The sequence below is a fragment of the Malaclemys terrapin genome, chromosome 7 (assembly GCF_027887155.1).
Source record: "Malaclemys terrapin pileata isolate rMalTer1 chromosome 7, rMalTer1.hap1, whole genome shotgun sequence".
Classification (NCBI taxonomy): Eukaryota; Metazoa; Chordata; order Testudines; family Emydidae; genus Malaclemys; species Malaclemys terrapin.
Genome location: NC_071511.1, coordinates 377,287 through 403,982, shown reverse-complemented (window position 1 = coordinate 403,982; position 26,696 = coordinate 377,287). Strand labels below are relative to the sequence as shown.

Here is a 26,696-nt window from a genome sequence, read left to right as displayed (position 1 = left end):
GGATGGTCCAGATTAGTCCTGCCTTGAGTGCAGGGGACTGGCTTAAAAAACCTCTTGAGGTCTCTTTCAATCCTATGATTCTATGAAAGATGTCTATGTCTACGTTGACCTTTCCCGGTAGCAATTCTAGTGTCTGCCCACCAACTTCAGCAAATTAGTGATAAACAATTAAAGGATGACACAATGCCAGAAACTTACTCAACTCTGCCAAAGAATGTGAGTTTGAAGGAGTCAACTTCCAACAAACTTACCACCACACTGCCAGGACCAAAACTATCTTTGCACAACCACTGGCCTGCTTCAGACAGTATGGTGCATTTTAATCCCTATGGTACTCTAAAAACAGATGGTCTCTAAAATCCATGAACACCAATGTATAAGTGCAGAACGTGAGCACAGTTATTCGTATCGTGGCCTGGTCGGAGTACGCAAATTCAGACCTTAGTAGAGGGCTGAGAGGTACGTAACTAGGGGGAAAAGAACAAAGCAAAAACAAATTGCCTGAACAGTTACCATATATACTCATTCTTTAGCCCGTTCGTTTATAAGCCGACCCCCCCAAGATGGTTAGGTAAAAATAGCAAAAACTGTATGACCCTTTCATAACTCCTATATTTCAGGGATTGGCAAACTTTGGCTCCCGGCCTGTTAGGAGAAGCCTCTAGTGGGCCTGGACGTTTTGTTTACCTGGAGCGTTCACAACTGCGGGAAGTGCCACCATTGGCTGGGAACGGCAAACCGCGGCCACTGGGAGCTGAGTGGCTCCGTGCCTGTGAACGCTCCAGGTAAACAAAACGTCCCAACCCGCCAGCGGCCTACCCTGATGGGCCGGGAGCCAAAGTTTGCCAACCCCTGCTATATTTTAAAAGCTGACATCACAAGAAACACTCAAAAGTTTTGCTAGAATTATTTTAATGTAATCAAACGAAAAACCTGTTATAATAATAACTGAACAAATATGTATTCACCTTCAAAATTAGTCAATATTTAAAATCAGTAAATGGATATTTAAAACAAGTAACTCGGAACAATATGAGACTTTGAAGGATTTTAAGACTTTTTAAAGTCTGAATCAGTCTCTGATTCACCAAACAGTTCATTAAACTCTGCTTCAGTCACAGCTGCACCTGCATTGTCATCGTAGATGTCGGCAGTGTCGTCTTTAGACTCAGATTCCTTCTCATCATCAGCCTCTGTTGTGTCATCATCAAATATGGCATCTTCTGGCCCGTCAAGTGCATTGCTGATACAACATTTCCTAAATGATTTTTCTACCATTTCCAAGGGAATGGACACCCACGCGTCCTTGATCCACTGGGCGACCAGATTGATTTCAGACTTCATAAGATTCCCGCCTTTTGTCAACTTCGCCATGCCTGAGCACATCCATTTCGACCACATTTTGCATAGTCTGTCTTTCAAGGGTTTGTTCAGGCATACATCAAGCGGATGTAGAACTGAAGTTAAGCCTCCAGGTATTACAGACAAAGTAGTTTTCATATTTTTGGCCACATTTTTCACCTCATCCGTCTCGTGTGCCCTGAACATGTCCCAAGCGAGCATAGCAGGTTTCTTGAAAAGTGCTCCTGGTCTCTTATTCCACACTTTTTCCAGCCATTCAATAGTTCCACTTTCATCCATCCATCCCTTTTAGTGTGCACGTACGATGACACCAGCAAGAAATTTCATGTTTTTAGGCAAGGTTTTTCTTTTAAAAACAACAACAGGAGGGAGCTTTGATCCATTTGCCAAACACAAAATAATACCACCGTAAAATGGATTTTTTCATGGCCAGTGGTTTTAATTAAAACTGTTTTTTCACCAACACCGGTTACCATTCTGTTGCTCAGGAGATCGAATGTCATCGGTGTTTTGTCCATATTTCCTATTTGTAACAGTTCAAATGCATATCCCTTTCGATATTTTATAATAAACCTTTGGAAAGATTCGATTTTTTCTTCCAGATCTCTCGGCAGCTTTTGCTCTATCTTTGTTCGCTGACGAAGACAGAGACCATGACAATTCATGAACCAAGTACACCAACCCACTGATGCGACAAACACTGATGGCTTTACTGACTTGTATTTGTCGTCTTTCGACATTTGCAGAGCACGCAGACAAATTCCAGTTCTAGTGACAATGTACCAATTTTGTCGACATTCAACAACCCAATTATTGAGATCTTTCTCCAGCTCAGTAAATGAAGCGCACCTCATTGGACATTTTTTTCTTGCTTCTTGGCATGTCTTTTAGCGTTGTGTTATTTTTTCGCCATTCTCTTACTTGCTTCTCATTGATACAGAATTCACAAGCAGCGGTGCAATTATTGTTTACTTCTGCATATTCAACAACTTTAAGTTTGAACGCTGCGTGATAAGCAGACCTCTTTCTTTTGATTTACCGTTAATTTTAAATACTAGTATGAAAATAGATTATTATTGTAGTTATAGATTTTGTAGGACTTTATATAGGAATGTCACCTGCTTTATCACTGTCAAATTATTATTGTTCTTTGTTTATGTCAAAGCGGCCCTGTAGATTGCATTGTCTGTGGGGATAACAGGTTATTTCAATTTTATTAGAGATTCCATCAATTCTGCACATTATATTTTCATATTGGCTCGAGACTTGAGGTCCAATGGTAGAAATGCATGAAGAGATCAAATTACACAGTAGCGGACTGACACCAGTGCTATAGTACTATCGTTCATTGTATTTTGCTGATTGGCTTGTAAGGCATAGCATTTTGTGAAATGCATGGGTCAAATGTCATGCAGATCTGCAGCACTGCTCTTTCAGTATTCCTTTCAAGCCAATCTAGTCCACTAAACAAAGACTTTGCAACTTTAAAAGGCTGCAGTATTGACATCAATAAATGGGTCGGCAAACTTTGGCTCCTGGCCGTCAGGGTAAGCCGCTGGCGGGTCGGGACGTTTTGTTTACTTGGAGCGTCTGCAGGCATGGAGCCCCTCAGCTCCCTGTGGCCACGCTGCACCATTCCCAGCCACTTCCCACAGCTCCCATTGACTAGGAACGGCGAACCGCGGCCACAGGGAGCTGAGGGGCTCCATGCTTGCAGACGCTCCAGGTAAACAAAACAACAACGTATTAGATATTCAATTCCATGATTCCATAGAGTTTAAAATCATCAAATTTTGATGTAGACCTGTTTATAAGCTGACCCCTGCTCTTTGATGTGTCACTTTTTTTACCAAAAACATTAGGCTTATGAACGAGTATATACGGTACTCTACAAAGCTACCTAACAGTCCTTGGCAGCATGTAGTAACAGATCTCTTTTTCTGGAAAGGGCACCCACATGACTGTAGTTATTTCTCCACACATACAGACGTGGATACACTTACATAGACCTCAACGGCACAGGTCACACAGAAACTAAAGTTAATATTTGCAAGACATGGAATTCCTGAAGCCCTGACATCTGATAATTGTCCTCAATTTAATTCTGAAACACTCCTAGCTAGCATCTGCACAGAACTTTGATTTTGAATATAAGACTAGTAGTGCACTTTACACCCATAGATTTTTAAAAGACTTCTGCAAAGATCAGTGGACCCACATTAAGCATTCCTGCCATGCCGTCAACACCGTTTGTGTGTGGACTGTCTCCAGCAGAACTCCTGATGGGAAGATGAATAAGAATGCTTCTGCCTGTGGCACTGATACGGCTTACACCTAAGTGACCCAACCTGAAGGAATTTTGAAAACAGGATGCTGAAATAAAACTTTGGCAGCAATAAAACTTCAAGATTTGTCATAGAACACAAGCACTACCTGAACTGAAACCAGGGAACAAACTGTGGATCCAAGGCTCCCAGACTAATGGAACTGTTCAGAATTTGGTAGAAGCTCCCAGATCCTATCCACTACAGACTCCAAAAGGATTTCTCCAGAGGAATGGAGTTCATCTTCAACATTTCCCAACATAACAAAAAGTCTGGGGCCTGTGGATACTCAGTCCAGAAGTGAAATCCCTCCACAGGGAACTCCACATGCAAATTCAATAGAAGTGAGAACATGGTCTGGAAGACTGATCAAAGCCCCTCAAAGACCTGATCTTTAGAATACTGCTAAGAACTACTTAATTGCAGTTGATAAGGGCACATGGTAGCGTAAATAGTTTTACAATTTTTGAAGTTTATTTTAAATTATTGTGTGTATACACACACAGGTTTATAATGCAAGTTTTAATCTTTCATTATAAAGAAAGGGAGATGTGGAGTGGTTAGAGAGTTCGTGGTCCTCCACAGTTACCAGAGAGGACCTGTATGTGATACAGTGGGAGCACAACAAACAGGGGGACTTCCCATTCTTTAGTTGCTGAATAGGGCCTGGGTCGTTATGTTTATGTCCCCCACATTACAACTGGATTTTATTGTGCCTTTGTCTGGAAGATTACACACATAGACAAATGTACATATCTTTGCCATGCATAAGTACCTACATACAGTGATCAAATCACTTCTCAACCTTCTCTTAATAAACGGAAAAGACTGAACTCTTTAAGCCTCGCATTGTAAGTTTTGTTTTCTAGCTCTTGGATCATTTTGTGGCCCTCCCCTGAACTCTCTCCTGTATTTCCACACACTTCCTGAAGTGCGGACACCAGAACACACAGTGTTCTAGCAGAGGTCTTACCAAAACTGCATGCAGAGGCAAACTGACTTCCCTACTTTTGACTTGCTATTCCCATTTTTGTACGTCTAATGATCACATTAGTCTGTTTGGCCACAGGACTGCACTGAGAGCTTGTGCCAACATGGTTATCTACAAAGTCTGCTAAGTCTGTTTTTGAGGCTATGCCTATCCTAGGAGCACTTTACCAGTATACTAGATCAGAAAGACACTCCTAATGCAAATGCACATCTACTGGCAAAGCTGCACCAGGTACAAGTATAATAAAACCACTCCTAGGAGAGAAACAAGCCACATTGGTACAAGTGCAGTTTTGCCAATATAACTGAGTCTGCTCTATGGGCTTCTGACAATACAGTTCTGTTGGTCAGGGACCACATCTTTTCACACCCCTGCTGACAGAGCTGTGCCATCAGAGGCCCTTACCTTAGGCATAGCTGAGTCACTGCTTTCCAAGACAGTCTCATACCCTGGAGGCATAGCCTGCTCTGTTGGTTCCCATCATTCCCTGGTTATGTTGCATTTGGCATTATTCACACACATTTTGTTTGCTTGTCATCATTTAATTAGGTAATTCAGATCATTCTCTAACAGTAACCTGCCCTCCTCACTATTATCCCCCCCAATCTGTTTCATTTGCATTTTACCAGCAAAGATTTTACATTATTGATAAAAATTAAAGCCTGTCAATCAGTTAATGCATGTGATTAACGCAAAACAAATTAACTAGATAAAAATAGTCGTGATTCATCGCAGTTTTAATCACACAAACAATAATACCAATTTAAATTTTATTATAAATATTTGTGAATTTTTTCTACATTTTCAAATATACTGATTTCAATTACAACACAGAATACAACGTGTACAGCGCTCACTTTATATTATTTTTTATTACAAATATTTGCACTGTAAAATAGATAAACAAAAGAAACAGTATTTTTCAATTCATCTCATACAAATACTGTATTGCAATCTCTATCGTAAAAAAGTCCAACTTACAAAGGTAGTTTTTTTTACATAACTGCACTCAAAAACAAAACTTTAGAGCCTAAAAGTCTGAAGCATGAAGGGGGCATACAAATGTTTAGCATATCTGCCACATAAATACCTTGCAATGCTGACTATAACAGTGCCATGTGGATGTCTGTTTTCACTTTCAGGTGATATTGTAAATAAGAAGCATGCAGCAGTATCTCCCATAAACGTAAATAAACTTGTTTATCTTAGCGATTGGCTGAACAAGAAGTAGGACTGAGTAGACTTGTATGAGGTGAACTGAAAAATACTATTTCTTTTATCTTTTTTATGGTCCAAATATTTATAATAAAAAATAATATAAAGTAAGCACTGTACACTTTGTATTCTGTATAACAAAAAACAAAAGATTTTTTATTTAAATTGGATGTTTTTGATTTAAATCGGATTTTGTTGATAAAATGCTTTTTGAGGAAAAAACCTATCTAAAGATAGTTTTAATTAAGATACATTATAGCTCAACGATATCATGGAATAGAGATTATAAATTTTAATTCTATAGTATGAGACAATATATTCATGTAATGTTTAAAAAAAGTTTTGTAAATGAGTTCTAATAGTTCATGGATTAGGGACCCAATTTTATGGTGTTCTACAGGCTTCTGCATAGATTATTTAGTTTAATATTTCTATCTACCCAATGGGACTCAGTGTTCAGTCTAGAAGATACCATCAGAGATGCTTAGTTTTGCAGTTCTCAAACTGTGGATTTGTGTCTCCAGAGGTAACATGCTTGTTAACAGCAAAAATGTTTTTAAATAAATAAATAATATATAGAGGTAAGAAATAACAGACCTCAACTCTATTGTCCCTCTGCAAATTTCTGTACACAGTCCAATCCCTTACCTCTCTCTAAAACTGCAAAGTTTCAAAAAGTTCAATGAATAGAAGATTGTTGGGGGCGGAATAGATCTGGACAAGGAGAAGAAGTCTGGAGATAAACGTGAGAAGCGAGGGACATATGCTTGTTTTGTTAAAATATTATAGGTTTGCTGTTGAAGAAAAAAATCTAGAATACTTAACGTTGTTGTTTTAGTTAAATAAAACAATTTAAATGTCTGTCTGATGATGGTCTCCTCCTAATACAGCATGGCAAGAAAATACTCCAAATATTAATGATTAACCTGTTGAATTGGAGATATTTATGAAGTCATTGGGAAGTGAACTATCTGCTTCAATTACCTTTGGTAAATGAAATAATCAAACAATCATTCATTTTCTGATATAGCTGTAAAACTAATCTGAAAACTTTTCAAAATAAATCACTGTTTAAAAATGTATAGTGTGTACCTTCTAAAAAATGAAACGTACATCTATCTCTGAGTTGTGAAGAATATGTATTAAGGTTATAACAACCAGTAAGTATGCATTTTTATGTAGAAAGCCATGATTAAATCGAGTCTTCCTGACCAGTGATTTAAATCAAATCCACCCTGGTTCATGGATTCCAAGGCCAGAAGGGGCCATTGTGATCATAGCCTAACCTTCTGAATAGCACAGGCCAGAGAACTTCCCCAAAATAGTTCCTAGAGCAGATCCTTTAGAAAAACATCCAAACTTGATTTAAAAATTATCATTGATGGAGATGGTGCCACAACCCTTGGAAAATTGTTCCAACAGTTAATTACTCTCACAATCAAAATCTTACACCTTATTTGCAGTTTGAAGTTGTCTAGCTTCAACTTCCGCAGCTGCAGCGGCCAGTGCGGCTGACCCCGAAGCCAGTTGCTCAGGTGTGCTGCAGCCAGCAGCACCGGCCGCTGCTGGAGTGGCCCTGGGACCAGCCACAATGGCCGCTGCTTGGGCAATTCCTGGGGCCAGCCACACCATCTGTCCCTGGGGATGCCCGAGCAGCAGCAGTCCTGGGAGTGGCCGGAGGAGCAGCCCAGGGGAGCACATGAGCATCAGCCCCGGGGGTGGCCCCAGGGAACGCCCAGGCTCCAGGGGTGGGTAGAGAAGCAGCCCCAGAGGTTGTTAGTAGAGTGGTCCCTGGGGGCCTTGGAGCAGCGAGCCACCAGAGGCAGTCAGTGCCCACCGCTGGAGCAGGGGCTCCCCAAAGCAGCAGGGCGCCAGGAGCAGACATTTAGTCATCATAGGTATTTATATTAAAAGCCAGGGGCGGTGAATTTTTGTTTATTGCCCGTGACCTGTCCATGACTTTTACTAAAAATGCCCATGATTAAATCTTAGCCTTACCCATTATTAAATATTTGTTACCCGTATAGGTACTTATAGAGTAATCAAGTCACCTCCTAACCTTCTCTTTGTTAAGTTAAACTGATAGACTTAAAGAGCTCAGTCACTACAAGGCATGTTTTCTAATCCTTTAATCATTCCGTGGCTCTTCTCTGAACCCTCTCCAATTTATCAACATCCTTCTTGAATTGCAGGCACCGGAACTGGATATAATATTCCAGCAGCGGTTACACCAGTGCTAAATAGAGGTAAAATAATCTTTCTACTCCTGCGCGAGAATCCCCTCTGTTTACGCATCCCAGGATTGAATTAGCTCTTTTGGACACAGGGTCACACTGGATGCTCATGTTCAGCTTATCCACCACAGCCCCCAAATCTTTTTCAGTCACTGCTTCCCAGAATAGAGTCTACCATTCTGTAAGTATGGACTACATTCTTTGTTTCTACGTGTACACATTTACATTTAGCCATTTTAAAACACATATTGTTTGCTTGCACCCATCCAATCCAGATTGTTCTGTACCAGTGAGTCGTCCTCTTCACTTTTTGTGTCATCTGCAAACTTTATCAGTGATGCTTTTATGTTTTCTTCCAGGCCATTGGTACAATATTAATTAGAGTAGGGCCAAGAACTGATCTTTCTGGGATCCCACTGGGGAAACACCCATACAATGATGATTCCCCGTTTACAATTATAGTTTGAGAACTACCAATTAGCCAACTTATGTGCCATGTTAATTTTATATTGTTCACTTTTTTTTTTTTTAATCAAAATGTTGTAGGGTACGCAAGTCAAACACGTTACAGAAGTCTATGTATATTATATCAACACTATGACCTTTATCAACCAAACTTGTAATTTCAAGCATTGGACAGATAACTTATGTGGGGAAAGAGCGTCTTTTTGTAAAACCTGACAACCAGAGAGTTGCGCGACCCTTGTTTCCTGATGAAATTTACATATATTATGGATGATTAAATTTGTGCCAAAGTTTCTGATTGTCCTCAATGAATCATTACTGGTTTTCAGTTGAGGTTGTTGGAGCCAACTTAACTGTGCATTCTCATGTTTTCAGAAGTTATGGGACATAAGATTTAACCTTAACTTTGCATTTATGTCTTGGGTTGTTTTAAAAAAAAAAAAAAAACAAAAAAAACCACAGATATTTGTTGATTTTTCTAGTTCTATACATCTGAATGTCACTCAAGTATTTAAAAATTGGACTCTTCTTTCTCTTTTCATTCTCAGCCCATAGGAGGAATAGCTTTTTTATAGAAGAGACAGACAGAACCAACTACTGAGGGAAAGCCACAAGGAAGAGATGAGTTTTGCATTTTAATTTTGAACATGGGGAGGCCATTCACCCATCAGACTCTTAATCTTAAATTTGAGTATGGAATTTAGCTATTCTTAGAATCTTAACAGAGAAACTGCATACCTGGGGTCTCATTGCACACACAGCTTTCTCTACCATCACTCCCCACCCACATCCCCGGGACTCAATATGTGTCCTGTTCTCCCCTCTAACTTCTGCCCTCCCCATCCAGTGCCCCAAAGCAAACACAACCCTGCCTCTACTAGTTTTTAACTCCCATCTCCTTTCCTGGGGCCCTAAGTGCATCCTCACCTCCATCCCCGTTCCTGGGGCCTCAGACTGCACAAATGTTACATATTTGAGGGCCAGAAGTGACCATTATGATCATCACCTGACCTCCTGCATAACACAGGCAAGAGAATTTTACATAGTCATTCCTACATCTAGCACAGTAACTTGTATTGAAGCAAGCATATTTTTCTACTTCTTAGGCCTGGTCTATACTTAGAAGTTTTACTGATAACTATTTCAGCTAGGGGTGATTTTTTTCCCCTAGCAATTACACAGGCAAAAGCCCTAATGTGAACAGAGTTATACTGGTGTGAAGATGACACACTGGAACAGTTAGTGCCCTTCCCATACAGGAATAGGTATAATGGTATGAAGCAGCTTGAAATCAATGCAACTGAGTCCAAACTAGGGGGGTTGTTCCACTTTAATTATACTGCTACAGTAACTTTTATGTGTAGACAAGCGTTTGTAGTCCCCTCCACATTCGCTCTCACTCCTGCTTCAGATCACAGACTGCATCCCTTTTGACAATAGCTGGAAGCCTCTCAACCTGGGGGGCATGCGGACCAGGGTCCAAAAGCAGAGGCATCACATGAATAATCAGGTCTGGCATCATGATGGAGATGGGCTGTCAGCTACAATCTCAGGTAAGCAGTTTTCACCAGACATTGCTTTAGTCAGGAGGGAGGTGATTTACTATGTAGATTAGAAGCATTCTACACAAGGTAAAGGAAGATGACCATGTTACAGTTAGAGATTTCAGCTGCTACAAGACTGGAAGCTGCATTCTAGAGAAAGGACAAATCTCTAGAGCCAGCATTTCCTGAGGTGTACTATTTCCTTTATGCCCTCCACCCCCTTTCAAACAGCTACAGAGATATTGAATTTTCCCCAGCACAAATACTATAGAGAATACCCAGAACAGCAGCTTTTAGTCAAAGGAAATTCCACACACTAGCGAACTAAGGGCTGAGTTCATTTCCCTACAGATGAAAAAAGGAGAAATCTCAGAACCTAGGATTTTAGCACAGTGGGAAGTTACTGGTGAATTATGGCATACTAAATGTTACTAGACTCTAGAACGCTAAGCATCTACACAGAAGTTTGCTACACATATTCTAAGGGGAGCTTAATACCATTTGTTAGCCCTTATGCCTGCAAGTCTAAATAATTGTTTTGAGCCCATCTTGTAATATTACAGTACTAGTGTACCCAACAACTGGCAAATTAGCTCACACAATACAATTATACCTACTACTGTCCCACAGTACACCAGCCACTGCTCATAGCAATTGTGCCAGGAACTCTGGTAGAGGGTCACAGAGGGCAGTGTCCTTGCATCATTTTACTATACTGCTGTATGCAGCCATAGTGATGAATGCAAGTGTGGAAGCTCTGTAACATACCAGCTACACAGGCCAATACTAACATTCTACTTGTTCAGCATAGAGGCGGCAGAGAAGTCTAAGGCAGTCTAAATAAGTCATTGGAGTTTAAATGGGAAGTTCTGTGGTAAACAGAGCCCCAGACTTGGATTCAGGAGACCTGAATTATATTCCTGGCTCTGCTACTGGCCCGCTGGATGACCTTGGGCAAGTCACTTTCCCTCTCTTTACCAACGTTTCTCCATGTGTAAAATGGGGACAGTGACACTGACTGTTTTGTGAGCTACTAGTGAAAAGCACTGTATAACAACTAAGTATATTAAGAGAAATGTTGCACTGCTTTAACTAAATGGATTTTAAAGCAATCTCTATAAACTGATGCAAAGTCCAACAGAGACATTTAAACCAGTTTAACCTTTGCTTAAATCAGTCTGGTAATTTGATAATTCACTGACAGAAGCTAAACCAGTTTAAGCATTGGCTAAACTACACCTCTACCCCGATATAACATGAATTCGGATATAACGCGGTAAAGCAGCACTGCGGCGGGGGCGGGGCTGCGCACTCCAGCAGATCAAAGCAAGTTCGATATTATGCGGTTTCACCTATAACGCAGTAAGATTTTTTGGCTCCCGTGGACGGCGTTATATCGAAGTAGAGGTATAGTTTAAGTTGTCAATAAAGAGGGTTTTGACTGGCTTAGCTAAATAGATTTTAATTCTATTTAAACAGTGTGACTTTTCTCATATAAACAAGGCCTAAATCAAAAATTTTCACTTCTAATGACATCCTGCAGCAGCTCAGGTTACTCAAGGTACATTTTTATTTCTTAACCTCACACACTACCCTTGTCTAAAAGCCTCTTCCTAAATTTCAAAGAGCATTTATGCTTGTTCTAAAAGAGACTGTCAATTTGTCATCACTTTTGGAATATACATCAAGGCCATTTTTTGGTTTGTCTGCCATCTTGCCCCAAAACTCTGATGGCAGAATTCCTTCAGCACGTTGCACTGGTTCTCACACCCTGACAGTAAAGAGAAGTGAACCTATAAGTGCATGGAAAAAGGGAGTCAACCCTCAAACTCCTGCGTTAGAGCGACACCATTGAGTTTCAGATTTGATTCCTTTCCTGAGACTGATTAGCTCAAGTGAAATGGTCAGCAGCTGGTGGGATCTAGCTGAAAACTACAAGTACTCTAGCCAGAGTACCTAGTGGTTTTATCTGCAGACAACATTCCCAATGTCAAAAGCCCTGAATCAGCAGTGGTCTCGAAGATCATCTAATATGCAGCCACTTCCATGTCTTGTGAGTTATTCAAAAGACCCAATCTCTACGTGCAATGCCACTATAGCTGCAACCAGAGGCACTCAAACTAACAGCTCCGATTTAAAGATGAATGGAGGGTAGTGGCAGGATATATTCTGTGAGGGGGGCCAATGACGCTGGAATGCACTACCACTTCTTGGCATGCCAAAGACCAGATTGGTTAACTTTCCGGGGATGCTTTAATGCCCATCTTTTTACCCACACACATTTAGGGAAGGGTCAGGAATATAGGACCGTTAGATAGGGATTATAGTGCATGTTGGTTTTACTGTTAAGTATTATGGTAGTTTATGTGAGCAGTTATTTGGTAATTTATCTTTCTGCAGACTTTAATTGCCAGGTGAAGGTGTTTTAAACGGAACTGTAATCAAGGACCATACCAGACCTCCTGTAGCCAATTAGAATCCACCAAAAGGCAGTCCCATGTCAGCTTCTGGAGCCTCTCTGCTCAAATGTTTACAGCTCCTTTACTAATCTGTCCTATGCTCAAAGTACATTGGGAACTAATCTAGAAAAAGTGACAGCCACCACTTTTCTAGCAGAGTCAACAAATGATAAACTTCATAAGTCAGTCAAGGGATCCTATCAACTTAAATTCCATGTCCAGAAATCTTGTACCTACTATACTTAAAATGTCTATCGTTACTAAAAATGAAATTTAAAGGAAAAAAATATTTGTTTTTCCAGTGTCTTCCCTTTGTGTATTTAACAGCATTTTGTGTTAGAGGTAGTTTCACTGTTCCCTTGAAAACTCAGGCAAAGTTTCTCTTGCTGAAAAGAGGAACAGAAAAAGAACACTCTTAGTACTCAATGGAATCGGTCACCTTCTGGTGGCACACTGCCAACCGAAAAAAGACCCAAGCCTCAGTTGAATCATTAGATGTCAAGATCTTGTAATCATAGCTGCTCAGTGCTGGAGTACACTAAACCCCCAAGGTAGCAAGAGCGTGCCAGATATACCACAATTCAGAGGCAAGCACTGTAAGTACTTCAGCAGCTAGGCCTTGCTGGTGCTAGCCCTGGTAGGTTCAAACAACCATTCAGACACATGGCTAAAGGAGCAGATACTTTCCTGGGGGAGCGGGAGGGGGCAGAAAAGGGATAGGTTGCAAATACCATAGGTGTAGAGGCTTAAACAGGTACACTTCAAAACGAGCCACAGTGGTTCTTGTGTGAGCCCCAAGGGCAGTCCAATCAAGGATTAGGGCTCTTGGGGCCCAGTGCCTGGGGGGCCCTCTCCAGTTCAGTTTCTAGTCAAACCAGTAGAAGCTTGCAGGTCTCCAGGCCAGACTCAGTGGTATTTCTCTCAACAGGTTCCCAGTGCACTCCCTGCCCAAGTGCTACAGCTCACCCCCGAGTCCCATGCAGACCTGCACGCAGCTGTAATGCCCAGCAGTCACCGCATGTTCCACAGGTGGCTCTAGGCCTAATTCCTGGAGTGCTTCTCAGCAGCTCCTAACGAACACGGCTGGCTCCTGCTTCCCAGACAGCTAGGGTGACCAGATCACAACACTGAAACATCAGGACACATTGGGTTGCCGTCAGCCCCGCCCACAGTCCACCTAGGCTCCACCCCCACTCTGACCCAGGTCCCGCCCCCTCCCCGCTCAGCCACCCCCCCCACCACGCCCTTCCTTATCTCCCAGCCCCCTCCTGGCTTGCTGTGTCCTTCCTCAGTCCCCCCCACCCACCGCTCACCACCTCACCCCGCCCGCTTCTTCACCCTCCCCGCCCGCCACTCGCCCCTAGGGCGCCGACTTCCCCTCTGCCGAGTGGGTGCTCACCCACCCCCCGCCTCTTCCTGCCCAAGCATCCACCCTCGCTCCATCCCCATTCCATCCCCTTCCCCCAAGTCCCCATCCCTGCCTCTTTATCACCTCCTCTCCTCTCCCTCCTGGAAAGTGCTAAGTGCCGCCAAACAGCTGTTAGGCAGCGAGAAGTGCTGGGAGGGGGAGGAGCGGGGATGCAGCACACTCGTGGGAGGGGGGAGCTTGGCTGCAATTTTTCCCTGTGGGTGCTCCAACTCTGGAGCACCTCCCTCCCACTTGCCTCCTTACCTGAATATCAGGACAAATGGCGTCCTGATCGTACATTGATTGGGACACGGGACAAAGGGTTAAATATCGGGCCACCCTGCAGACAGCTCACTCAAATCTTGGTTCAAGCCCTTCCTCCTACCCAGCCAGGGGAAAGAGCAGTGTAGTGGGGAGGGCGCTGATGGGAGTTGTGCTCCCCTGCTTATCAGAGCCATCACAAACCGCATTTTGCCATATGGTGCTGGATTGCAGCACTCAAGTTTTCCTATAGCACCCATGACCATAGAGTCTAACAGACAAGACCCCGTGAAGTGACAGCAGCTCTAGAGGTCATCTAACATCAGACTGGATACCCCACGCACATACCAACAGCAGATCCAGCACCAAACTGAGAAGCTGCAACTTTTATGAGCAGATGGCAAACTGCAATCCAGATTATGATGATTAACTGGTGAGATTAGTGTGACATGGTTTATTTGGAGCTACCCTTGAAAGTTTTCCATAGGACTGCAGCAGCTGTTAGTTCACCACCAAAATTGATTAGGTGCCTTTGCCTGTCATAATAGGTGACATCTATGCTCCACACTGCTGTTATAAAGCAGCAAGTGCACTTGCCGATCTTGCAGGCCATGTTTAAAGCTGTAAATAACCTAATTCCAGCCCAGGGTAATGCCTGAGTAACACAATATGGCCAAATGGCTGTGTTTATCTATAGAGACTACAAGTCCCAGCATGCAATAATAAGATGCCTGACTGGAGCACTGCATGCCAGGATCTGTAGTCTGGATAGGCCACCTCTCCACATTAAACACAAGAAGCTTCAATACACTATCATATACAAAAGTTAGAGGTGGGCCCCTAACAAATTTCCAATGCAGCTTCCTTGGGTTCAGCCATACTCTTATTTTACAGACAAGTCCTTTCCAGCAAAGGTATCTAGAAGATATCTATAATCCTGACTTCTTACTAATTTATTTCTATGCATAAATGTGACTATATGACAGTAGAGCCTCAGTAATTCACAGTTTTCTATAGTGCTTTGATATTTTACAATCAAAACAGAGATTATGACTGCAAAAGTCACTGTGAAATAAGGAATTAGCTAATTTCTGAGTAAAAAAGGGATAATCCATCACAAAATGTACTGTTCTTTTATTTGAGAAGTATTTAGTTTTGTTTACAATACAGTATATTGTACTAAAGAATATTTTGTAATATATTTTACAGAAGTAATGAGACATCACTGCAGTTCCCTGCTATTAAGTCTTGTGAGAAACAGGGAGAGACTGCCTTATGTGTGCAAATTATGGGGTGTGCAGATCAGTAACATTTTATATTTACATTTTCTAAAAATATTTAAGAGGTTTTTCCATTTTAAAACTCAAGTTAATCAAGAATTTTTATTACACCACCATCTTGAGACCCCAACTGACATTGAACCTCCGTTGTGGGACGCCCTGTAAATACACATAGTAACAGTCCCTGCCCTGAAGAGTTTACAACCTAAACACAGGACAAGCAAGGAGGAAGATAGGAAGCATTACCTCCATTTTACATGAGGAAGTCAAATGCAGACTGTTAGCCCAAAGTTACAAGGGAGACTGTGGAAGAGCCAAATAACCACACCACCTCAGCCCCAGTGAAGCACCCTAACCACATCCCCTGCACCCTTAGAATTCATAAATCTACAAAGATGCTTTGAATTGCACATGGGAAGCCAAGTGAATCCCAACCACATCCTACTTAACTTGCCCATTTAAACATGTAACCTTTTCCTAAAGATATAGCTACGGTAAACTTTTTCTTTTATTTTTTAAGTATAGCAGAACGTAGTGGATCACACTTATTGCAATACTAAAAATTAATCTACAATCACATTATTGGAAACATTTATTATTAAGTGCAACTTTACAGGATCTGAACTCAAAACCTTGAAAACAAAGTAGAAACTTATTCACTAAGCAGTGTCTTTGGTTAAAAGCCATAGTGATTTAAAGGCATACTTTGATCATTAGAGAACTCCGATACTGTTTCATTAATTTAAATGACAAAGTATTAAAAACAACATCACAAAGGGGAAGCAACACCACCATATTTAAGGTTGAGATGAGCTTACTGTTTAATATTTGAACTGCAAGTTTAGTTCCAGAGGCATTCAAAATTTAATAAAATATTCTTTTGTTGAATGAGCAAAACCTAAGACATTTTCATACAATACATAAGGAACTCAAATGTCAAATTAATTTTTGCAACACTGGAAGTCTGTGCAAAAAAAAAAAAAAAAAAAAAGTAAAGAAAAACTCCAAGTTCCTCCTTAAACTTGATCTTGTTCTGTGGTATCAATAGATATGCTCTAGTTAAAAAGCACGGTTATATATGTGATTTCATATTCATTCTTTAGCAGAGACCTGCATACCAAATTGGTTCACTTTAAAAGACAAAAAAGGATTATCTTAGCACCAGCACTCCAAACTGTTTCCTCTGCCACTGACATCACAGGTAAAATATTGCAATCCTGTTGATACCCAAGACAGAAGAGAACATCGCTCACTCTCCTGGAGTGGTATGAGCTCTGCAGGGTCAACGGGAATAAGCTTGTTTGAACCAGTAAGTTAGCAGCCAAGACAAACAAAACATCAGTTCACAACGGGTAAAGTGGTGCCATTTTCAGACACTCTTCTGACTATAAACACACTAAGGGTGATATGGGGTGTTCCGTTCTAAACGCCTTTTCAATCCATAGTTTTCTTAAAATTCTTTAAGGGATAAAATTTCTCACAGATTGTCTCAACCCAAAAGATTTTGTTTTTAAGTGAGAAAAAAAAGAATCAGTTCAGCTAGTTCGGAGTTAGGTGGGTAAACAACGTTTTACTTTTTAAACTGCTTTTGTGCGTGTGAGTGAGAAAGAGAGTGAAATACCAGCTTTGTTCAAACATAGCCCTTCCAAGTAATAATAATAATGCCCATGTGTTATACTGGTTTTCATCCATAGATCTCAAAGCACTTCACAGACCTTAATGTACTTATTCTCTCAACACCCTGTGAGGTAGGGAAGCATCGTCATCTTCATTTTATAGCTGGGAAATGACAGCACAGAGGCTAAGTGACTTGTCCAAGGTCACACAAGAAGATTTTAGAGAGCAGGGAAATGAATCCAGGTTTCCCAGTACCCTAACCACTGGACCATCCATCCCGCTCCAAGTTATGAACCACTAAATCTAAGTACTTAAGCTTAGAATTTCAGGATTTTTGTATATTTATGATTTCCAGAACAATGTTCACTAGAACATATTGCACAATCTATTCTATAAGGTTCACAGCTGCAAATGTTAGTGATAAAGTTATGTACAAATTTCCAATGTAACTTGTTTTCACTTTCTGCAAATTTCTCCTTTGGAGGCTATACCTTTTCAATCTTGATCTCAGCCCTTATAAGAAGTTTTAAAAAAAAAATCCCTTTAGCCACTTTCAAAAGTAAAGGAAAATTATAACCCTACTCCAGTAACTGAAAATTGGCTGAACAAAAAAATCTCCAGACTTGCCACACAGTTCATCCTCCGAGAGGAAGAATGCATCTTTGATAATTACAGAAAAAAATTAGAAACTGGGAGCAGCTGAAAAATTGTTTCTTCAGTATGCTCAGTGGGAATTAGCTAAGATTTCAGCAGCTTAATAAGCCCCACCCCTTTGTAGCGCAGCGAGGAGGCCAGGCAAACTGCATCTTCTCCCTGCTCAGTAGGGACAGGAGTTGCTGCTAGGACGACTTGCTGTAGGAATACTGGAAAAGTGCCACTGAAAGAGCAAATTCCTGCCAAACTGCAACTTCAGCAAGGAAAGGAGAAAACTGAAGACATGAAAAATTGTAGATTCCACAATTTCTAGGTGTCTAATTTTTGCTGCATTCCAGTTACCTGCAAATTCTAATTTCATTTTTTAAAAGTTCCCTTTTCCCACTGTCAAGATACTTTCTGATGTAAACAGTGTCACTGTCATATTACCCCAGACTTGTACTGTCTACAAATGAAATAACAAGCAGCAAAGGTGCTACAAACTAACTGCTGCCACATCCTATTTCTTTAAATGAAGCATGAACTTTAAAGTCTATATTAGCCTAATAACCATATGTAAAAGACCAAAAAAATTAAATACAAAAGTTGTTAATGTAATATGTTTATTTAATGGTGAATAAGTGAAGACAGAACTGTTAAGGTTTTCATATTAATCTTCATTTGCCCATATCACATGTGTATTTATTTAAATATATATTCATTACTTGCTCACAATACTGATTATGTTATTACTACAAAAATCTTCATACTTGTATCCTGATTTGTGTACTAAAAACTTATAACCTTAATATTTCATTAGCATATCTTACATATATTAAGTTATGCATTTAACAACTCAAAGAATGAGTCCAATGTGCATGCACAGGAGCAGAATAACTTTTTGTGAACCTTGACTTTTGAATTTCCTGAACTTTGTGCATTTGTTACATTTGTATTACCACAGTGCCTTAAAGGAACACCGTTCAAGATATTTAAAATCCACATTTTTGTCTACTATCACATTAAAAAAATTTTTTTTTAAAAAGTTGACTTGCTGCATTTCTCTCAGCTGGGACTCTAAAGACAGACAAGTCAGTCTGTCAATTTCATTTTCCGGTTATCATGCACTAAACCCCAGTATTTCAGCTACAGAAAGTGCAGGGGAATGTTTGTATTTTAAAAAAACCTGTTTCCACTGGAAATACTTGTATATTTCATGTAATATTTCTACTAATCTGAAATTTTCTAAGGGTTTGTTTTTAAAGAGCATAAACAGGGTGAAATCTGATCCAACAGTATCTCTTTAATATTGCACTAATGAGCTTTTTTCTAACTTAGTTTGAATGAAAACAATGCCTCTCAAAATGAAAGTTGGCTGTAAATGACAGCTAAGTATATGTAAAATGTGGTCATGCCATCTTGGACTGTAATCTCAGATATCATAAGCTAATCAGTATTACATTCAGGTCAGGACAACTCCAACAAATCCCAGGGTGGTCTAGAAAGTGTTTTCAGTTATGTCTTCCCACTGAGTCAGCAGTGAATTAATGCCCCATTTATTGTGTTGGGGGCACTGCAAAATAAAGGCTGACTTGCAACTAGTGAAGATCCCTTCATACTTTTTACACGAGCAAGGAAGTAAGACCTGGTGCCCTGGCGAAATTCTAAATCGGGTAATTACTGCTGTCCTGTTGTAGTGTACTATTAAATAACTGCCACGTTCCACCCACAAGGTGGCTGCATTTCAGTTGTACGTGCAGAGATTACTCTAAGTTTACTTTCTAAAATCTGTGGAATCTACATCTCAAATATAAGATGTTGTGCACCAATTATATTGTTTTGGAATAAGAAAATGATTCCTGACAGTCAAGCAAATTTATTACAAACATTAGTTCAGATAAAATGTACAGTTAATCAAAAAACTACAAACTAACATGATATTTTATGAAAAAAGCCTAGTAGTTATATTTTGTTAGCACAAACCAGATGGGTGTTTGCAAAGACTATGACTGTTTTCAAACACTTGGGTACACTTGTTTTACATACTGCTTTATCATTTTGTTACATGAATTATGTATACAAATTTCAAGTTTTCAGATTTACTAATTTTTAAAATAGATTTTTAATTGGGGATATATTTTTATTGCTTATTCAACATGGTACAGACAAGGTCCAACACAAGATGTATCTCAAAAAGTAGAGTAGTTAGATTTAAATAGTTTTTTAAAAGTCAATTATTTCTCCTAAAAGGAAATCTCTATTAAAACCAATTAGACAGTCCACTGCAGTGTGGTGCCTGCCAGCTGCTCTTCACACAATACACAGTCGTGGCAAAAATGGCCCTTTGCCACAGATCCTGCAAATTGTTGCTAAATTAAACGTTGGAGGCAGAGTGACATGTTTGCAGAGGTGGCATTTGCCATATATTTCACTATCTACAGCAGGGAAAATGGCTCAGTAACCGAGGGAAAGTATTTCCTACATCTTTTGGTAGGCATCCAACTGCAGAAGAGTCTATATGCTTTACATTTTGCTGTGCGGGTACAGCAAAAGGGGGAAAGTTCTTTAGCCTGTGTTTTGTTGTTAGTTCCAAAGTTGAGCTGGGCCACTATTTTGACTGTTCTCTGCTCTGTGAATGGAAAATCCCCTCTCAGCAGCAGCAGGCTGGTGTCTGCAGCACACACCCACTGCACACAGCAGAAATTCCAGTCAATAAGGCAAATGGGGCCCAGCCGATGGAAGGGGAGGAAGGAGACATACGAACAATAAGGAAAGCATCTGGCTGTATGACTAACTGGAAAGGAGACTGGAGTCAGATGTAGATTGCAGTCCCAGATCCAAGGCTACAACTGTCTCTCTTGCTATAGGAAAAGAATATCAATTCTCACTGTCCTAATTTTGCAGAGAGAGAGACAAGATGGGTGAGGTAATACCTTTTACTAGACAACTTTCAAGCTCCATCGAACTCTTCAGTTCTCTGGAGCACAAAAGCTTGTCTCTTATTGGACCAACTTCTGTTGGTGAAATAAAAGATATTACTTCACCCACCTTGTGTGTCTCATATCCTGGGACCAACACAGCTACAACAAAGTGGAAACTAGTTTTGAACAGACTGGAAACAACTAAAAAAGCCAGCTCAGGTTTCCAGCCCACATCCTAGTGCAATTCTATGAACCAAACAATGAAATCCAGCCTGTAGTTTTATCCAGCTGGAGCAAGATTTACACACTTCTGCCTCAGAGCTGTGGATGCAAAAGCAAAGCCCTTTCTCCTAACAGGAACCAGCCATCTCCTAAGCACAGTACTAATGGAGGCTGCTCTGCTGTCCTTCCCTGGAGACAGCAGCCAACACTACTGAAGCTTCTCACGTAGCAACCAGAGCTCCCGAGCCAACTGCAGCTGCTGTCACTGCCTTGAACACTTACCCACAGGATCCACAGCAAAGCAACACCCTCCTTACTTCCTTCACCTTTGTGCTTCAAGCCAGAAGGCTGGAAACAAAATGACTTCCTGGGCCAGTTACAGAAAAATTCCTAGTACCTCCTTCATAGGTGAAAAGGGAAACTCCTACTCCCTATTAAGGAAATACTGAACTCTTTGTCTAGCCTTAGATTTTCGCTTTTAACAGCAGCACCTCCAAAGTGTCAATTTTGAATTAAAAAAAAATAATAATGCTGCCAAAATCATGGTTTTTGCAACAATAGTCCCATCCCCCACAAGATAATATTAATTCACTCTCCTGCCCACAACCTCTGCCTGAGTGAACCTTAAACACTCCAATTACATAATGGGACAGAGAGAGACTGCAGGAGGCCACTGCAAGGCCTGCAAAGAGCTATTATCTCCTTAAAGCATCATTGGCCTCTGCAGAGAGCTGGAATGTATATGGTATATTTTAATCACTGTACAATAAAATCCCAGGACCCCTCTGCACAACAGACTATCTGCTGCCTGTTGAGAATCCCCTTCATTACATCAATTTTCCCTGCTTAGAAGCACAAGGAACCACATCTCAGTTCCTTCCTTCTGTCAGGGAACAGGAACGTGAAGTTCTTCCCAGAGCCACTTTCCAGCTTAGAGAGCCAAGCCCAACATTTTACAAGACATATGACATACAACAAAGGAGCTCTGTTTGAACAGTAGGCCATTGGCATCCAAGGACGAGCTGCTGGAGACACAGGTGACCTTGTCACAGCTGTATGCTGTTAAAAACATGAACTGTGTTTTAGTTAGGTCCTGAGCCTAAACAGCCAGGTAGGGAGGCTGGGAATCCACCCAGCAGGAGAAACACGACAGACAACCAAATGCAGGAAAATCCGTGCTGCAGCCTCCAGCACAAGGCAAGAAAAGAGGAGAGGATTATTAGTGAGCACACTGTACAGGCACCATGAGAAAGCAGAAAATGCAGGTCAAACACCTCCTCCCCCATACCCTGAAGGGACCAGCAGCTCAGAGCTGACAGCAGGGACAGGAAAGGAAACAGCAGCCCAGAGCAAGCTGCTTCAAGACAGAGGGTGATCCTCTCATTCCTGTGAAGCAATAATCTTGGAGTGGAAGTGATTAGCACAAAAGGGGGCTTTCCCACAATAGTGACTTTCCCCTCTCCTCTCTACAAGCAGCGCAAAGGCAACTGACAAAGCTCCACTGTACCGACCACCACCCACACAGAGACTTGCCTGGGAACCAAAACAAACTGAATTAATCAGAATCTAACTCTCTCTACCCTGATAGCCACAACTCTGCCCTCCCAAGACAGGCAGATGCACACACTGAGGAGAAACGCCATGATTCCCTCTGGCAATTAGCTAGGAGTCCCCGTCCTCACCAACCCCAGAGCTGGGTAGTCCCCAATACCCTGGCTGGGGCTGCCATCTGTACAAACACCTCCCCACATCCAGACGAGACACTCCTCCCACTTGTTCCCCCACCCTCCTCGGGGCTCAGCCAGGGCTCCCCCCACGCATTCGTTTCCACCCCCCCCGGGGCTCGGCCAGCCCCCCGCCCCACTCGGTCCCCTCAGACTCGGATAGGGATCCGGCGGACACGTCCGTCCCCCCCCCGGCTAGGCTGCGGGTCCCCCGCGCCCTTCCCATCCCAGGCCCGGCTGCGAGGGCCCCGTGCGGCGTCCCCGCCTCGTCCTGCCCAGCGCCGAGTCCCTCTCGCGCAGTGCCCTGGGAACGGAGCCCGGGCAGCGAGCGGCTGCAGCCGGCCGGCACCCGTGAGGTGCTGCCGGGGACGCAGGCCGCGGGCCCGTCACCCCGCGGGGCGCCCCGGGCTCCCTTCCCCCAGAGCCCGCCCCCTACCTGGCCGGCCCGTTGCCCGGGCCCCCGCGCGCCACTAGGCCCGGCTCGGCGCCACGGCGTTTCCTGGGCAGCAGACGGGACCGAGACCCTCTGCGGCGGCGGCAGCCTCGGCCCCTCCCCCTCAGCACCACTGGCTGCGCCTCTTCCACGGGCCTGGCGGAAACAGCACTGAGCGCACGGGGCGCCCCAGCGCTGGCGCCAGGGGCTATCCGGACACGCCCACTGCCTCTCCCCATTGGCTGCACCGTCGCCTGGCTCCACCCATTTCATCCATACGGCACCCCTTCGAGCCTCACCTATTCACACTTTCGATTGGCCCCTGATCGAGCAGGCCACGCCCATGTCCACATCACATTGGCTACAGTTGGCCCGCCCAGGCGCTCTCGCCACAGAGGCGGCTTCCTATTGGTGTCCCAAGCTGCCACTGCGAAGGGAGTAGTGACGTCAGAGAAGACGCGCGAGCGGCTGCCTTACGGCTAGTACAGGAGCCCCGCTGCAACTTCGAGGGCGGCTCCTATTGGCTATGGGGGTGTATCAGGCCGTCTTGAAAATATGCTCTGGTTGGCCGATCCTCCCGTCAGTTAGGGACAAATATCGGCGTTGTGCATGGAGTTAGCCGCTCTACGTGACCGGGGGCGGAGCCGGCCTATGATTGGTTCGACGCCGCTTGCACCACGTGGGGGCGCCTCGCTGCCGGGGTGTAACTCCCGCCTCAGGACACGTGGCAGACAGAAGGGGTGGGGCTGCTTGCGAACCGGAGTCCAGGCGCTCGCAGGGCACGCGCACGCAGCCTCCCGCCCAGTCGGGGAAGGGGGGCCGCGCCGCGCCGCCCGAGGAATGCCCCCTGGGGGCTCCCGTAGGGCGCACGGCTGTGCCGGGCCTGGCGGCAGGTCACGCGCTGGTCTGCGGCGCCGCCGCGAGCCCGAGGCCCTGGGACCCGCCCAGCGCTGCGGTGATGCAGCGGCCGAACTCACGTGACTGCTGCACTGAGAAACGCCCCCAGCCTCTCTCCCGCCTCGCGCGGAGACCCGGCCCTCAGCGCCGGCCCACCGGGCCAACGGCCAGACGGCCTCCCCTCGCCCAGTCAGCCCGGCCTCCCGGCCCCGGCCCAGCCGAGCCACGGGGCCACCGGCCTCCCCTCGCCCAGTCAGCCCGGCCTCCCAGCCCCGGCCCAGCAGAGCCACAGGGCCAACGGCCTCCCCTCGCCCAGTCAGCCCGGCCTCCCGGCCCCGGCCCAGCCGAGCCACGGGGCCAACGGCCTCCCCTCGCCCAGTCAGCCCGGCCTCCCAGCCCCGGCCCAGCCGAGCCACGGGGCCACCGGCCTCCCAGCCCCGGCCCAGCCGAGCCACTGGGCCACCGGCCTCCCGGCCCAGCCGAGCCACGGGGCCAACGGCCTCCCCTCGCCCAGTCAGCCCGGCCTCCCAGCCCCGGCCCAGCAGAGCCACAGGGCCAACGGCCTCCCCTCGCCCAGTCAGCCCGGCCTCCCAGCCCCGGCCCAGCCGAGCCACGGGGCCACCGGCCTCCCAGCCCCGGCCCAGCCGAGCCACTGGGCCACCGGCCTCCCGGCCCAGCCGAGCCACGGGGCCAACGGCCTCCCCTCGCCCAGTCAGCCCGGCCTCCCAGCCCCGGCCCAGCAGAGCCACAGGGCCAACGGCCTCCCCTCGCCCAGTCAGGCCGGCCTCCCAGCCCCAGCCCAGCCGAGCCACTGGGCCACCGGCCTCCCAGCCCCGGCCCAGCAGAGCCACAGGGCCAACGGCCTCCCCTCGCCCAGTCAGCCCGGCCTCCCAGCCCCGGCCCAGCCGAGCCACTGGGCCACCGGCCTCCCAGCCCAGCAGAGCCACAGGGCCAACGGCCTCCCCTCGCCCAGTCAGCCCGGCCTCCCAGCCCCAGCCCAGCCGAGCCACTGGGCCACCGGCCTCCCAGCCCCGGCCCAGCAGAGCCACAGGGCCAACGGCCTCCCCTCGCCCAGTCAGCCCGGCCTCCCAGCCCCGGCCCAGCCGAGCCACTGGGCCACCGGCCTCCCCTCGCCCAGTCAGCCCGGCCTCCCGGCCCCGGCCCAGCCGAGCCACTGGGCCACCGGCCTCCCCTCGCCCAGTCAGCCCGGCCTCCCGGCCCCGGCCCAGCCGAGCCACTGGGCCACCGGCCTCCCCTCGCCCAGTCAGCCCGGCCTTCAGAGCCGGCCCAGCAGAGCCACAGGGCCAACGGCCTCCCCTCGCCCAGTCAGCCCGGCCTTCAGAGCCGGCACAGCAGAGCCACGGGGCCAACGGCCTCCCCTCGCCCAGTCAGCCCGGCCTCCCAGCCCCGGCCCAGCAGAGCCACGGGGCCACCGGCCTCCCCTCGCCCAGTCAGCCCGGCCTCCCAGCCCCGGCCCAGCCGAGCCACGGGGCCACCGGCCTCCACTCGCCCAGTCAGCCCGGCCTCCCGGCCCCGGCCCAGCCGAGCCACGGGGCCACCGGCCTCCCCTCGCCCAGTCAGCCCGGCCTCCCGGCCCCGGCCCAGCCACGGGGCCAACGGCCTCCCCTCGCCCAGTCAGCCCGGCCTCCCAGCCCAGCCGAGCCACTGGGCCACCAGCCTCCCAGCCCCGGCCCAGCCGAGCCACGGGGCCACCGGCCTCCCCTCGCCCAGTCAGGCCGGCCTTCAGCCCCGGCCCAGCAGAGCCATGGGGCCAACGGCCTCCCCTCGCCCAGTCAGCCCGGCCTCCCAGCCCCGGCCCAGCCGAGCCACCGGCCAGACGGCATCCACTCAGCCTCCCAGCAGCGGCCCCCGCCTGTCTTAGTGTCTTAGCCTCCCTGAAGCAGAAGGCCACCAGACTCCTTGTTGTCCCTGAAGCAAAAGGCTTCGGGCTTTTTTAAACCTTTTACGTAACTGTGACTAGTCTGATGCAGAAGAACATCCAAATCCTTCTCTCAATCGTGCTAAAATTCTTGGCCTCAACGCCCTCCCCTGGCCCCGCGTTCCACAGCAGAGAGTAGTCCTGAGAAAAGCTGGGCAGCAGCTGATTCAGTGTTCAACTCCTCAGCTAGGGAAGCACATACTAACGGAAGGGCAGTTGCTGGCCCTTTATTTTATTTTTTTACACCATGATTGAGATAAGGAGAGTGTGACAAATTTGTTTGTCCCTCTAAAAAAAGGAATGACCTGTCCTAGGCAAACCATTTTCCAAGACTAGCACCAGGCAATGATTTGCTCATAGGCCTCTGCAGGAGGAAGTCAGCTCACAGAGGGAAAGGCCCATGCACCTGTTGACTAGGCTATGCCCTCTAAACTCAGTCTCCTCTTGCTGTAGGAAAGTGAACACTAATTCCTTGATGCTTTGAGGGAGCCTAATTATAACGTGAAGTGTGCTAGGGTCACCTCCTTGCACCTATAATTAGTCTCCCTGGAAACATTCCTAGCTGCAGCTGAAGGATGAGTCTGGTTGAAGCATGTTCCTCCCTGACTTCTCAACTGAAAAAATGGCCTCATCTACCCCAAGGTCTTCGTGGTGGTGTCTCTAGTACAAGCTACCTTTTCATGTTACTTTTACTGAACATGGTTGGCAATGCATTTTTTCCTCATGACTTTGTTCCTGTGCCAAATGGAGAACATCTAATAGTGGTG

General features: G+C 45.4%; 2 protein-coding genes across 3 annotated transcripts in view; one reads left to right on the top strand and one right to left on the bottom strand.

Moving 5' to 3' along the window:
- Positions 1-23,964, bottom strand: part of SETD5 (SET domain containing 5) — a 148,096-nt gene extending 124,132 nt beyond the window's left edge. Inside the window, exon 1 of one of the 2 annotated variants that reach the window (XM_054033504.1) lies at positions 23,097-23,964. The gene's annotated coding sequence lies outside the window, so the exon portion shown is untranslated. The remainder of the gene's footprint in view (positions 1-23,096) is intronic. The other variant, XM_054033498.1, reaches the window with a different exon arrangement.
- LOC128840269 (uncharacterized) lies at positions 10,112-25,948 on the top strand. The gene is made up of 3 exons (XM_054034072.1): positions 10,112-10,144; positions 22,860-23,011; positions 24,181-25,948. The coding sequence occupies exons 1-3, from the start codon at positions 10,112-10,114 to the stop codon at positions 25,946-25,948; spliced, it is 1,953 nt and encodes a 650-aa protein (XP_053890047.1).
- Positions 25,949-26,696: the final 748 nt, after the last annotated feature.